This window comes from Cariama cristata, unplaced genomic scaffold (genome assembly GCF_000690535.1).
Source record: "Cariama cristata isolate BGI_N322 unplaced genomic scaffold, ASM69053v1 scaffold15484, whole genome shotgun sequence".
NCBI lineage: Eukaryota > Metazoa > Chordata > Aves > Cariamiformes > Cariamidae > Cariama > Cariama cristata.
This window is the reverse complement of record NW_009612485.1, coordinates 27,828-42,007: the sequence shown is the minus strand read 5'-3', so window position 1 is coordinate 42,007 and position 14,180 is coordinate 27,828. Positions and strand designations below refer to the sequence as shown.

The window sequence follows — 14,180 nt, the reverse complement described above, 5'->3', positions numbered from 1 at the left end:
TTGGCCTTCTTGGCCACCTGGGCACACTGCTGGCTCATACTCAGCCAGCTGTCTACCAACACCCCCAGGTCCTTTTCCGCCGGGCAGCTTTCCAGCCACTTGTCCCCACACCTGTGGCGTTGCATGGGATTGTTGTGACCCAAGTGCAGGACTTGGTGCTGAGCCTTGTTGAACCTCATACGGTTGACCTCAGCCCATTGACCCAGCCTGTCCAGGTCCCTCTGTAGAGCTGTAGATCCTCAGGCAGATTAACACTACTACCCAGCTTTGTGTCATCTGCAAACTGACTGAGGGTGTACTCAATCCCCTCATCCAGATTGTTGATAGAGAAGGACGTCTCTGCTAAGTTTTGAGGCTGTATTATTATGCTGGGCGTGTCAGCTTGACCCAACAGAGTACCTGTTACTGTTTTTTTTTTTCCTCAGCAAAAATGAATCAGTCTTATGCAGTGCTTCACTTTTTGTGGTGTTTTTTTTTAAACGTTTTTAAATTAGCCTTGAATTTGTTACGTTTATGAAGGTAATCTGTTGGGTAGAATAGATAAATGCCTCAATTTATCAAGCAGTTTAAAACCCTTTTTATTTGCTGTATTTTCAAATTGTCAAATGTTCAGTAAATATTGTAGAAAGTTAATTTTATGATGTTTCTTTTGGGATGTATATATAGGCCTGTTGAACTTTTTAATGTAAATCACATCAAAATGATAGTTTTAACGAATATCAAATTACTTAGATGTCTTTTAATGAAATTTACCATCTAAAAAGGGGAGACTTTACATAAAATGACAGATAATGCCCTTAGGGAATACCACCAGCTGTTCTGTGGAACATTTTTGGGAACTTCTAAATACTACATTTTACGGTGTGAAGCTGAGCTGAGTGTGGAATTTTAACTTACCTTACGCTTTTGTTGGGAGTTAAGTTTAAATATACTGAAAGGTGATTTTTCACCATTTTAAGACAGCATTCCCATGTAGATATTTTATATGCTATTGGTAATTATATTTTCGTGTAAATACTATTTGGAAAATAGTAGGTTTGCCTTGATAGTTCTGTAAACTGCCTGCATATGATTTTGTAATTGGAAATTTTTGCTAGAAGATTATCACCACTCTGCTATCTCAGTGCATATGAATTCAGCTTTTTAAAATCATCCTTATAAGCATAAAACTTAAAAATCTTTTTTTGATATGTTCACAATGTATGTCACGGGATGTGCATGATCCCTTGTTTTAAATCTCCAGAATACCTGTTTAAAAGGGACTTGGTAAAAAGGGAATTAATACAAAATGAATGCATATGGTGTGATCATGAACCCAGGCCATCTCGTACTGAGATGGGAAAATTATGAACAGTACATCCCATTTTGCCAGGGAGGAGTTAGCGCACGTGTAGCTTAAAGCGTACCCTTTTTTGTTTTTCAGGTTTGCGATATTCAGACCCACAGCGGATTGCCAGCTCCCGATCCGTGTGTTGGCCCTGCATGCACTATGTTGGTGACCTCATACCCACCAAAGAACAACACTGGAGCTGGCCTTTAGGGGTAAGGTACTGTTCCACCACCGCCTCCTTTTTAGTATATTACAATACAGTGTTACGTAATTGCTAAACATTTTAATAGTAATACTCCTAGATTATAACCTATGGGATATAAAATAAGTATATCGGACATTCAAAAGATATGAAAAATTGTAGAACCACGGGACTTATCTTGCCCTCATGTTATCCCTATGGGCTCCTATGGTGGGTGTGATATCACCAGCATAGTGCATGCTGAGGCATCACATGAATTGGGAGCTGGCAATCCACGGTGAATCTGGACATCACACACCTGAAAACAGCGAAGTAAGGTAAGTTTAACATTGAAGGGGTGCTGAGTTTTCCTTTAAACCTTGTTTATTCAGGAGGATTCAGCATATATTTATAAAGGTTCTCTGTTGTATTTTTTCAGTTAGTTTTAAGTGACAATATAATAATATGTAGTGATTCTGGTGGTTGAGTCAGATCTGGAAGACACTTTCATATTCCACTGACATGAAGTAAGCATTCCTATTCCTGAGAACTACCACTGGGAAAAGTCATCAGATAATTTAGCACTGATGGGTTAGCAGTCTGTGATTGAAGTCATATTTCTTAGGCAATAGAATATTTTCACAATCTGTTTTTACAAAAAGCTTTAATATTTTGGAACTTGACAAAGATGTCCTGCTATGTTGATGGTTTTGCCCTTTTCTAAATGTGTCTAAAAAACAGATTGAAACCATGAAATTTACTTTGTGTAAGAAAGCAATTTAAGCAGTAGCAATTGCCGATTTGGTGTCTTTTGAAACAAAAGGCAACATCTTACAAATCACTGTCTATATCAGTATCATTTTTTCAGTTCCATTTATATTTTTCGAATTTTATTATATTACACTTTTGCTTTTTTTAGAAAAGTGGTTCCAGAGGCCCTGGATACACAGGCTTCCTGATACATTTCCATTACTTTAGCTTAAATTGTAGAGACTGAAGATCTTTGAAAATACACAGCATGGTTGATGGTGTGGGAGTAACCACTAATTTTAAAAATAATGATGTAAGTTTGGCCCTCTAAGACAGGGCTCCCTATTTTTTAAAGGATATTGAAGGTTTGGGCCTTTACTTGAAATGGTAAAACAGAGCATGTGAGCGTACATGATACATTCATGTATTTTACTTTATATTTTTGGCTGAAAGTATTCATTCTTACAAAAATTGTAAAATTGAAAAATTCCTTATTTTTTTTCTTTATGTATTCTTTGTTGTATTGCAGTTGATGTCCTGGCAAGGCAACTATCTAAAATTGAGTGGTTTTTTTCTTACGTCATTTCACCAGATACATAGTGGTGTACGATCATTGTCACCCAGTGCTAGTTAAATAGTTGGAAATTTTTGCCATAAAGAAAACTTCTTATCACATGTATGTGATTACTTCACTGTTCAGTAGGAAGTTGCTGTTAAATAATATTCCAGTACAGAAATATTTATTTTCTGTGTTAAACTGATAATGTGTTATGTTTATAAAATTTGTAAGTTTAGAAAAAGTTGATATTTCTTGAGTTGCAGATTTGAAAATAACTTTGCTACCACCTACCAGTTCTAAAATTACAGTAACAGTTTACAATTGGTGATTTCTTCCATGCAGCCTTTAAATATTCTTTCTGCATTTTGGCAGCATATCTAGTCATACGGCTATATATATAATCACTCCTATCTTGTCCTGTTAGTTGCCTCCAGTCCTTGAAAGGCTCATACATGCAGCGGAAATGTTCGTGGTACTAAAATTAAATGTATGTGTATCATTTTGAAGAATATGGATAAGAAACTTTTATAAATGTTGAAAGCCATGCAGAAAAGAAAATGGTCTTTAATAAATTCAGACGTAGTAAATGTATGGAAATACTTTTTCCACGATAAGTATCTTTTGACATCTTCCCTTTTCCTGTTAGTAGAGGATGCATAATCCTGTCTTCTAATAACTCCATTCTGGCAGCATAAAAAATTTCAATTAACAGCTGCAATAACAGTCCCATACTGGATATAAAGATGTACTGACAACGTGATGCTGGTAAATTGAAGTGTCAAAGGAATATGCTGGGTTCTTTGTTGTGGCTTTCTCAACTATGGTAGTCATACTCTTACTGTTCTCATTGTTCTGCAAGATAACGTGAACACCGTGCAGTACATGTCAGATTCTAATGGACTGAGGTGTTGATGTTGCCAGCATCAATTTTAGTAGAGATTTAGAATGGTTTTTTAAAAAAACAAAAACTCTTTTCCTAACAATTTTTTTTTTTTTAATAGTGATCCAAGTTTGGTGTTTTTTCAACAATGCAATTAATTTCTTATTTACAAAAAGACAGCTAAAACATAGCTTTTTTTTTAGTGTTTTCTGTTTAATTTTCATCAAAACATAATTTTCAGAGGTTCCAAAATGAAATCAAATACTTATTTGTACTTGCCTACATTATATCTAATTCTGTCCTCAATAACTTGTATAATCTTCTGATGCAGTCCAAGATTTGTGAAATAGAAATAAGTTGCTCAATGTGGGGGTGACAACTGGTGTTAGTCGGGTAGGTGTTTCCGTGGAATCCTGTCCATGAGTGGGAAGAGCTTAGTTTGGGATTGCTGTGGTGGATTCCCACCTGGCTGCAGGAAAGGCATCTGCTCATTTTTTAGTGGGTTCTGAACCACCTCGCATAACTGCCTGGAGTATTAATAAAAGCTTAAACCAACTCCAGTTTACCTCAGTACACCGGGCTGTAGCCTGAAGTAGTTAAAAGTGGCTCTTCAAGAGCAGTCGTGGCGGCACTGAGGGCGGGAAACTTGCAGGGGGATTGGGAACCAGTGCAGCCATCCTGAGGTAAGCCATCCTTTCCTCAGTAATCAGAGCCCTCAGTGTCTGCCTTGAGTAGACTCTGTTCTTAGTCATGAAATGCTACTGTCACTTTAATATTAATTTTAATGATTTTTTTGTTTTTGTTTTTGGTTTTTTTTTTTACCTAGTATGCATGTGTTATAATGTTATGTATGCAGTAAATTGCTATGTCTCTGGAACCTATTTAATTCAGATTTTGTTGACATTTTGTGGAATTCTCCTCTATTTGGAGGATTTCAGTGGATGTTAAGCATTGCACAGATTTGTGTTGTGGCCATCTGCACAGGAGCTAATTTTATCCACTGAAAGAAGTGTGTTGGCAATATGTATGTCAGAAAGATGCTCAGGTCAGTGGCCTCCATATTTGCAGTTTAGGGTATGTATATGGATATCTCTGTGAATACCCTTTTTACCAAAGTAGTGTTACTTCTGCCCTTTAGATAGTTTGAATGTAGTTTTTGTTGTATAAATAAAATGAACATTTTGAATATATAGACCAAATAATCAGAGTGACTAAGTTGCATACATAAAGAATGAGAAGTCAATTTACATAGTAGTGTTTGGATTTATTGTCACTGCATCTTTTAATCAGCTGTATATTATACAATAATCTTAAATTAATTTATATATTTTCAAGTGATAAAGTGGATAAAATCATAATTTCTTTTAGGGTGAACACATAGTCAGATTTGTAATGCATGCTTGTTTCATTGGGATATACTCTTGAGTCGTAACTCTTCATAAGAGTTTCAGCTACTAAACTTTAGTCACTTGTGTCTTAGACTAGTGAAACTTTTTGGGACTCTTAGGCTGCAACAGGCAATTCTGGGTTAATTTTTAACATTTTGGATAGGTGTTTCATTTTACTTATTGGTACCTTTTTGCTTTCTAAGTGTAATAGTTTCAGACATAATGAATTACTGCATTTTCTTTGATGACAAGCTCCCTCTTGTGTTCTTCATTCTGTAACTCTTGATGTGTTTCCTGAGTTGCAGTAAAATGAGTACTGAACTCCTGGAATCTCTGAAGTATCTCTAGATGAACTGTTTCGTAAAGGCCATTTATAAATACAAACCTTTACTATGCATGGGGATAATAGTGGAGAAAATCATACTACTGATTACTTTGACTTTTAAAAAATTTATTTGAACCTCATTATTATTCTCTTATCTTCACAGTGGATGATGTTGGAGAAAAATTGGACCATATAGGAAGCACTCCCTTGAAAATCAGTACCGAGGTGGCAAATGATGATGTTGCTAAAGATGATGGTTTTGGTTCAGAAGTTATCAAAGTGTACATATTTAAAGCTGAAGCTGAAGATGATGTCGAAATAGGTACCTGTTAAATTCTATGTATTCTTCCAGTAGTATGAAGTATTTCAGGGTCTTTTTGTTTGTTATTCTTAATTTCATGTAATCCACTGACTGGAATGTTCTGTAGAATGTGACATTTGTGGAGGCTGCCCATATGTGGTAAATATTGGGGGTGTGTTAGTCTAAATACCGCTAATCAAAAAAGAACTTGATTTTCAGACAACCAAATCCCAAATATAGAAGTGGTTGGGTGTCTGCAGCTGTTTTTCAGCTGCTGCTTTTTTCTGATGTTGTAAGACAGTGTGTCAGCACAGAAAAGCCTCTAAAGTGGATTTCTTTCATTGAACAATCTTTAGTGGCCTTGATGCAGAGAGGGAAAGATTGCTGGGGCTTTAGGCATACAGTCATTTCCAAATCTAACCAAGAAACTCAGAATTGCTCTGCAGTTCTCTTTTGCAAAGGATAGATCGAGCACTTCCAGGTGCTTTGCAAGTGGACGTACAGCTAACCCATGTTTTCTTCTCCATAACTTGTAAAAAGAGGGTCCCCCTTACAGTTGTTCTCAGAGCTGAAACCTCTGGCTCATTCCACTTCACCCTTTGCATTTAGGTACTGAAACTCTGCTTCCCTGGAACGTATCTGGCCTGAAGCCCCAGAGCCTCTCACAGGGCAACTCAGCCTTAGTCTGTTCTTCCTGTAGTGGAGAGGGAGTTCATCTCCCATAGACCAGTAGCATTGACCTGGCTATGCTCTGAAAATCTCGAACTTTAGGCAGAACTATGGATTAGATCAGTAAAGTCTTCCAATTAGTAACAATCCTGGCACTGTTTTTCAAGTAGCTTGAACTGCTGCTTCAGGATATTTTTGGCTGTACAATGCCTTTATTTTTCTTCTCTCAGAAACAAGTCATCTTTTCAGCTCAAGTTAGTGGCAGAAAAGGATTATTTGAGGGATGATCAGACTGCTAGCTAATAGGGCGGTTGTCTTTGATTTTCTTTCTCAGGGTTCCTTGGTATCTTTTGCAGGATGATACAGTGTAGATTTTGGAGTCTATTAAGTCTTTCACAAGGTTGTCAAAGTAACTTTACAAATCTTGCTATCCTGTTTGGAATAGACAGTATCTGGTTCGGCTGAAGGTTAATGAGTATTTCTGTAAGGCCCTGGGATTTTCAGTATTTGATCCTTAATTCCTTTGAAGTATGAGAAAGAGGTTGTGAAATGCCATGTGCCTTCCTAAGACCGTGGGGAAACAATCTAGAGAAGCAGCATCTTAACATCCCTTATCTATTGTGACATCTGTTTCATCTGCCAGTTCCCATTGAATTGCAAGGCCCTATTCTTGAAATATGGTTTCTTCCTTTGGGGATAGGTTGTCACTCTTGAGGACCAGACTGCTAGTGCAGCAGCAGGAAGAATCAAAATCTCTTATGACTGAAAACTAATTTACAGCAGAGATGTTCTCATGAGCAACTCTCAGTGCTTCTGATATAGCCATGAGGTAGTCCTAGCAAATTACTCCATTCATTACTGGTGAGTACTTCCCCTTGCAAAGAGCTGATTGTCTTGGTAACATAAGTTTGCTGCTCAGCATTAAGGAATACAGAAACTGAGATGACAGTCTTCACAAAGAGTCTCTGAGATTCAAGTTTACCCATTAGCAGTAGTATCTTGATGTTTTTGTACGTGGAGGTGGGGTGGAGGGCTGCTCTTAAGTGTCATCCATTTGCATTGCAGTCTAGTTAGTCTGATAAATGTCCTAGCAAAGCCACTTTTGACAAAAATTATAAAAATAGGCTTCTGTGACAAAATCATTTTTGTTCTGTCATAAATGTGGAAAAGTAAAACTTAAAAGTATAAAAATAAGTATTTAAAATTGACAGTAGTTTTGGCATATGCACATATGTATACCAAATACATCAGTGACTAAAAGGAAAGTTTGTTTTTGACTGCTGGTATGGAAGAGGTTTCCTATGCAGGCATTCAAACAGCATCTTCTGCCATTTTACATGATTTGTATAATCACAGATTAAGTGCCTTGCAATGGAGATTATTTCTCTTTTAATTCTTCAGAATTACTCTATCTGTTCCAAACTGTCACAGTGACCAAACTTCTAAATTTCTGAAGTGTTTCTCTTAGCTTCCTTGGGGTCTTTTGTATGTTGTCTGGCTGATAGGGGAACCTGTCATCATAGTTGGCCATTTTGGCCACTGTTGCCTTCAAAATCACGAGGGTCTCCATACACTGTATTCCACAAAGACATCACCCATCCCAGTGATTTTGATATTATCTCAGTTTTCGTCTAGCTTGGGAAAACTGAAATTCCACATTTTGATTGCAGAGGAAGAGCTGCTTCTGTTTGGTTGGAAGAAGGATGTTTGGCAAAGTCTCCTACTTACAGGGAGTGATGGATCAATGTATTTGATTTGGACTCAACCACCTAGCTGAGTATTTTCCATCAGGACCATTCATAGTAGAAAACGAGGACTCTTGTTATACCGGGTGTTAGTGTGTTCTGCCATAATCTGCAGCTTCTCTACTTGCTGTTCAGTCCCTGAGATGCACGGAAGACTAAGCATCAGTATTTATCTGCCACCTCTCTCTGACTCAAGTTCCAGGATGGAACTTGTTCTTTTGCCTCTGTTCAAGTAAGTCAGTGAGCCAAAGCTTGTTAGTCACCCCGAGCAGGACCGCGTGGACAGTTGTTCTCATTTCCTTCTTTTCAACTTACTCTTCAGATTGTGTTGTCTCCAGGGATTTAGTGCAGCACCTTACATCCCTACTAGTCTTTCTATGATTACTTCAACAATGTTCTTGTTGAAGTAATTGGCAGTAGCATCTGCTCTGTCATGGTCTGAGAAGTGTGACCCCAGTATAAGTTACTACTCAATCCTGTGTAATGAGTCTGGGACATATCTTTGTAGGAAAAATCACCTAAGAATCAGGTTTTGCAAGGTGAATAAATAGCATTTTGGGAGAGGAAGAGGGGTAAGAATTAGCTGTTAACGTCTCAAGAGAGAATTTAAAGGCTGTGTTTGGGGCAAGATTAGAATTACAGTGGATTTTTTGGTGGGCATGGGCAGATGTGTGTTTTCAGTCACACCTGAGTTCACTGCTAGCACGCATAAAAGGCTCTTGATCCTTCTTGGGTAGTGGTGGTTCAATCATGAATTTATCAGGACACACCGAAAGACGTGTTTCCTTATCTGCTCCAAACTATCAACCTTGCATGATTTTGTGACAAGACATGGATATAAAAACATTTAATTGGAGTTTTCTGAAATACCTTTGTTGTAAAGAGAAAAAGATACTTAAATCTGAAATTAATCTTAACAGTGGCTTTGTTTACATTTACTTAATGTGTTTAACTTCTTTTTATTAAAGGTGGGACAGAAATTGTCACAGAGAGTGACTTTCACAATGGACATTCTGTAGCTGGAGTAATTGAACAAGGAGGTGTTGGTAGAATGCAGCGAGAAAAAATGGTTTACATGGCTGTTAAGGACTCTTCTCAGGAAGATGAAGATATTAGTAAGCATAATAAGAAACATTTTTGTTTCTCATGCTGTTTTGTACAACAATATAAACATCATTCTCAAGGACTTTTTTAATTTTTCTGAAGGATTCTTCAGCCTGAAGTAGTAGAAAACTAAGCTCATCTCTAAAAATAAAAAGCAGGCTATAATTATTTTAAAGTGATGTGGATAAATGCACTTTGTGCATACTGTATGCAATCATTTCATTATTTATCTTAAATTTAACATGTCCATGGATGAAGTTAATGAGGTTAGTCAAATTTCTCATTTTTCTGTTTTTCTACTGTGAATTGCCTTGTTTAATCAGCTTTCTGACAAAGTGGCAAATAAATGTCATCAGTTACAAGTTTATACGTTTGTATATTTGAATTTATGTGGTATTTGTTTTGGTTTTATATTTATTGATATGTGTTTTCTCTCTTTAAGGAATGTCTGAATAAACAATGATCCCTTAAAGGAAGGGATGGTTCTAAATGCCAAAGGAAGAAAAGTAATTTATAACGGGTATCAATCAGAGTGAGAACAAATTAAATGAAGGAAAATTCAGGATGAGCAGAATAAAATTAAAGATTTATTCTTCTCCTTTAATCCAGGCTGTGCTGAAATAGCAGATGAAGTTTATATGGAAGTTATTGTAGGTGAAGAAGAAGCTACATCGCTTCCAGACACGCAGCTTGAAGACTCTGGCGTGAATAAAACTTTTGTCCCTGTTGCTTGGGCTGCTGCTTACGGTAGGAATCTGTATTCTTATTTTCGGAAAATCCTTTCCGTTATTTTCTCCCTAATCTAGCCTCCAGAATCTCTGTGCAAATGTGATAATCTCTCACCTTGTCCTAGGGGTTTGGAAACAACTCCCTCTGATCTTTTAGCAGTGTCAGTTAGTGGAGTTGATGCAGTGATGCGGAAAATTCTTTTGACATCATTCATGACCTTTTACACATAAGGTCCTTAATTTTTTTGCAGTTCAATATGAAGAAAACAATTCCATTTTTACATCGGTGTGTTTTTCCCAGTGCTGGCCTATCGTACAGTTACAGATCACTTTAGTAGTTGATTGTCCTTCATATAGTGACTGGATTGCTATGTGTTGTGTTTTGTGAAGTAGAAAGGGACGCTGTTAGGAGAATTTATATTGTTCTAGATTCCAGCTCAGGTGTACAGAATGTGTGGTTTTTAATGGTTGTTTAAGATGGCTGTTGAAGATCTTAAAAACCAAGAATAGCCTTAAGTATTTTATATTAACTAGGAGGAAGGGGAAAAAAACTTTTAAAAGTGAATAGTAGGAATAAATGTGTAAACATGTTCCTAATAATTTCAGTTTATATACCTGTTTTAAGCCTGTTAGTCCTTCAGGTTAGAAACAAAAAGAAAAAAGGTAATTTGTTCTCTGCAGCCATGCTTCAAATAATAGAAGTATCTTATCAAGATATATTGTAAATTCTGAGTATTCTTTTATTTCGTATTCTTTTCACGGATTTTGGCATGTAAAATGTATATTAGGAGGGTATCAGGTCATCTGCAGTTTATGTTATAATGAAATAGGCAAGTTAGTTAAAATTAATCAGTGTAATATTTCTGAGCGCGGTATTTGGGCCAACAAAGTGGTTTAGAACCACAGAGCCTTGGCACATGGCAGTGAACACTTTCAATCCAAAATGAGGAATATACTCTTAAGGTATTACTTCTGCGTCTCCCAGAACTTTGTAGTGCCTCATACAGATGAGTGCTGAGTGGCTGATAAGGTACAAGTTGTCTTATCTGCCTAGTTCTACTCCAGAAAGATAAAGTACTTAGATCTCAAGAACAAATTGTGGATTTCAGATCACCTTGTTCCTGGATTTGTATCTGAGGTTATATATGAGGTTAAAAATTTGCAGAAACAAGCACATTAATTATGAAAAGCAGGAAAGACAGTCAGCGTAGTAAGCATGCAAACACAGCTTTAGTGGATATTAACTATTCACAAGGATGTGACTTTATTTCCTGGGGCTCATAATTACAAAATACTGAACTAATTGTGGACTACACATCTCAGTTTGGATAGAGTTAAACTGTTACTTATTAGCTAAGAGATAAGCTGTTACTTATTAGCTAAGTTAATTTTCTCTCATTATCAGTCTTTCAAACCCATCATCTTTAAAAAGAATTTTATTTTTAATGACTAAAATACCATTTTCTGCAGGAGATGAAAGAAGGCTACCCAGAAGATACGAAGATGGTCAAGCGGCAGGTAAGAACATGTGGCTGTGCTTGGTACAGCATTAAAACTAACTTGCTGTCTTTGAAAATATATACATTATGTGTCAGTTCTCGTAATCGGTGAAGACAAAAAATTATCCATAAAGTATCCATAAAGTATCCATACATTGAAGGACTCCACAGTCTTTCTCTACTATTTTTAAATGAAAACAATTCTAGATATGTTGTAGGCCTTCAGAGTGGGTGGGGAAGTTGGGAGGATCTGCCAGGTTTTTTAATACAGTTTTGTAGTCAGAAAAGAGATAATGCAGTTGTTAAGAAGTAAAACCGAGTTAAATGAAAGGAAACAACCAGCATAACTCATAATAAACTAATGTCTTGAGAAGTATGAGAAATCAAGGAATATATTTGAAAACTAATCAAACTGTAAACAATTGTATTCTTGACTTTTGCCAGCAAAGATAGATAGTGCTTTATATCGGCACTCTTCCTTTTTATATATGTTCATTGTAAAGGAATGGGCAATATTTTTTTTAAAAAGGTATATATGCTGCTGTGCAATTCCAGTCATCAGTCCCAAAGAAAAAGGTTGTTTAAGGTTTTTTATGGTGTCTAATTTTTGTTTCTAGGAAATAACTTGGATACACGATTAGAAAACAAAAACGGTAATGCAACACAATACCTGCAGATTTGTGATAGCATTAGCACTAATAGAGTGCTAAAACAAAAAACCAAGAAAAGGAGGAGAGGAGAGGCCAGGCAATGGCAAACAGGTAAACACTGTATGGTTATGCGTATTGTCATGGAGTGGCACTTACTCCTGTACTATTCCTTTTTTTTTTTTTTAAGCTGATGCAGAATTAAAAAATATAAATGATGATTTGCGTATTTCCTGTGTCCTTCCCCCCTCCAATTCTGTGCCTAGAAAATGTAATAATTTTTGCTATTCCAAGTCAGTACACTGAGGGCTGGTGCAATTCATTTGAATTTTGCAAGCTATTAAAAAGTAATCCTGGATATATTCACTGCACATATGATATTGCTGATCTGTTTGAGCAGTTTCTAAAACAAAACCATATAAACTGTAGGTGCTGTGGATTGATTGTTTTTAAACTACTGAACCATTCTCTGTCTGCTGCAAGTGTAAGTGCATGAATCTGAACAGCAGTTGGCTGATGTAAAACTTAATCCATAAATTTGTTTCCTTCATAACTTGTTTTTGTTTGTTTAAAAACAGCTGTTATAATAGGTCCTGATGGACAGCCCTTAACAGTTTACCCTTGTCATATTTGTGGGAAAAAATTTAAATCCAGAGGATTCTTGAAAAGGCATATGAAGAATCATCCAGATCATATGATTAAGAAGAAATACCAGTGTACAGACTGTGACTTTACAACTAACAAAAAAGTAAGTTTCCACAATCATCTGGAAAGCCATAAACTTATAAATAAAGTTGATAAAACCCATGAGTTTACAGAATATACGAGAAGATACAGAGAAGCAAGCCCGTTGAGTTCTAATAAACTAATACTGAGGGACAAGGAGCCTAAGCTACACAAGTGCAAATACTGTGACTATGAAACTGCAGAGCAGGGACTACTCAATAGACATCTGCTTGCAGTTCACAGTAAGAACTTCCCTCACGTATGTGTGGAGTGTGGGAAAGGATTCCGTCACCCATCAGAGCTGAAAAAGCATATGAGGACCCACACTGGGGAAAAGCCATACCAGTGTCAGCACTGTGTCTTCAGGTGTGCTGATCAGTCCAATCTGAAAACACACATCAAAACCAAACACGGGACTGATTTGCCATTTAAATGTGAGCACTGTCCCCAGGCGTTTACAGATGAAAAAGAACTGCAGCAGCACACAGAATTATTTCAAGGGCATAAGACTCATCAGTGTCCACATTGTGACCATAAGAGCACCAATTCAAGTGACCTGAAGCGACACATTATTTCAGTTCACACAAAGGATTTTCCCCACAAATGCGAGGTATGTGAAAAAGGCTTCCATCGTCCATCTGAGCTCAAAAAGCATAGTGAAACCCATAAAGGTAAAAAGATACATCAGTGTAGACACTGTGACTTTAAAACATCAGATCCTTTTGTACTTAGTGGGCATATCCTCTCAGTTCACACCAAGGACCTGCCTTTTAAATGCAAAAGATGTAAAAGAGGATTTAGGCAGCAAAATGAACTTAAGAAGCACATGAAGACCCACAGTGGAAGAAAAGTTTATCAATGCCAGTATTGTGAATATAGCACTACGGATGCGTCAGGCTTTAAACGACATGTAATATCAATACACACAAAAGACTATCCACATAGGTGCGAGTATTGCAAAAAGGGATTCCGTAGACCATCTGAAAAAAATCAGCATATAATGAGGCACCACAAAGAGGCCATAATGTAATATATGATCTCAAGAAGGAAGCAATGTAGAAACTGTGATATGCTAATTGGGGAAAAAAAAATCTCATGAACTGTTTCTCCTGGTTTCAAAGCTTGATATTAAATCATAACTTTACATTCTTTGTATTAAAAGTCTTAAAGTATTAGGGTTGACAGGGGATCTCATAGCCCTATGATTGTTGCTTATCAGAACCTAAAGAGCACTAGAGAATGCAGAAGGATGGATGAATGTCTCAAATTTGCAAAAAGATGGATGAATGTCTTCAAATTAATAGTATTACACGTTGTTAAGCTATAGGAGACAAAACAAAGATGATTG

At 36.7% G+C, this 14,180-nt stretch overlaps 1 protein-coding gene across 2 annotated transcripts in view; it reads left to right on the top strand.

Moving 5' to 3' along the window:
• The window catches only part of ZNF711 (zinc finger protein 711), an 18,325-nt gene extending 4,411 nt beyond the window's left edge, over positions 1 to 13,914 (top strand). The window contains exons 3-8 of one of the 2 annotated variants that reach the window (XM_009698667.1): positions 5,577 to 5,735; positions 9,097 to 9,243; positions 9,842 to 9,979; positions 11,431 to 11,478; positions 12,077 to 12,220; positions 12,685 to 13,914. In XM_009698667.1, the coding sequence (XP_009696969.1) occupies positions 5,577 to 5,735; positions 9,097 to 9,243; positions 9,842 to 9,979; positions 11,431 to 11,478; positions 12,077 to 12,220; positions 12,685 to 13,862 (1,814 nt within the window). In that variant the 3' untranslated portion in view covers positions 13,863 to 13,914. The remainder of the gene's footprint in view (positions 1 to 5,576; positions 5,736 to 9,096; positions 9,244 to 9,841; positions 9,980 to 11,430; positions 11,479 to 12,076; positions 12,221 to 12,684) is intronic. The other variant, XM_009698668.1, reaches the window with a different exon arrangement.
• The last annotated feature ends 266 nt before the right edge of the window (positions 13,915 to 14,180 follow it).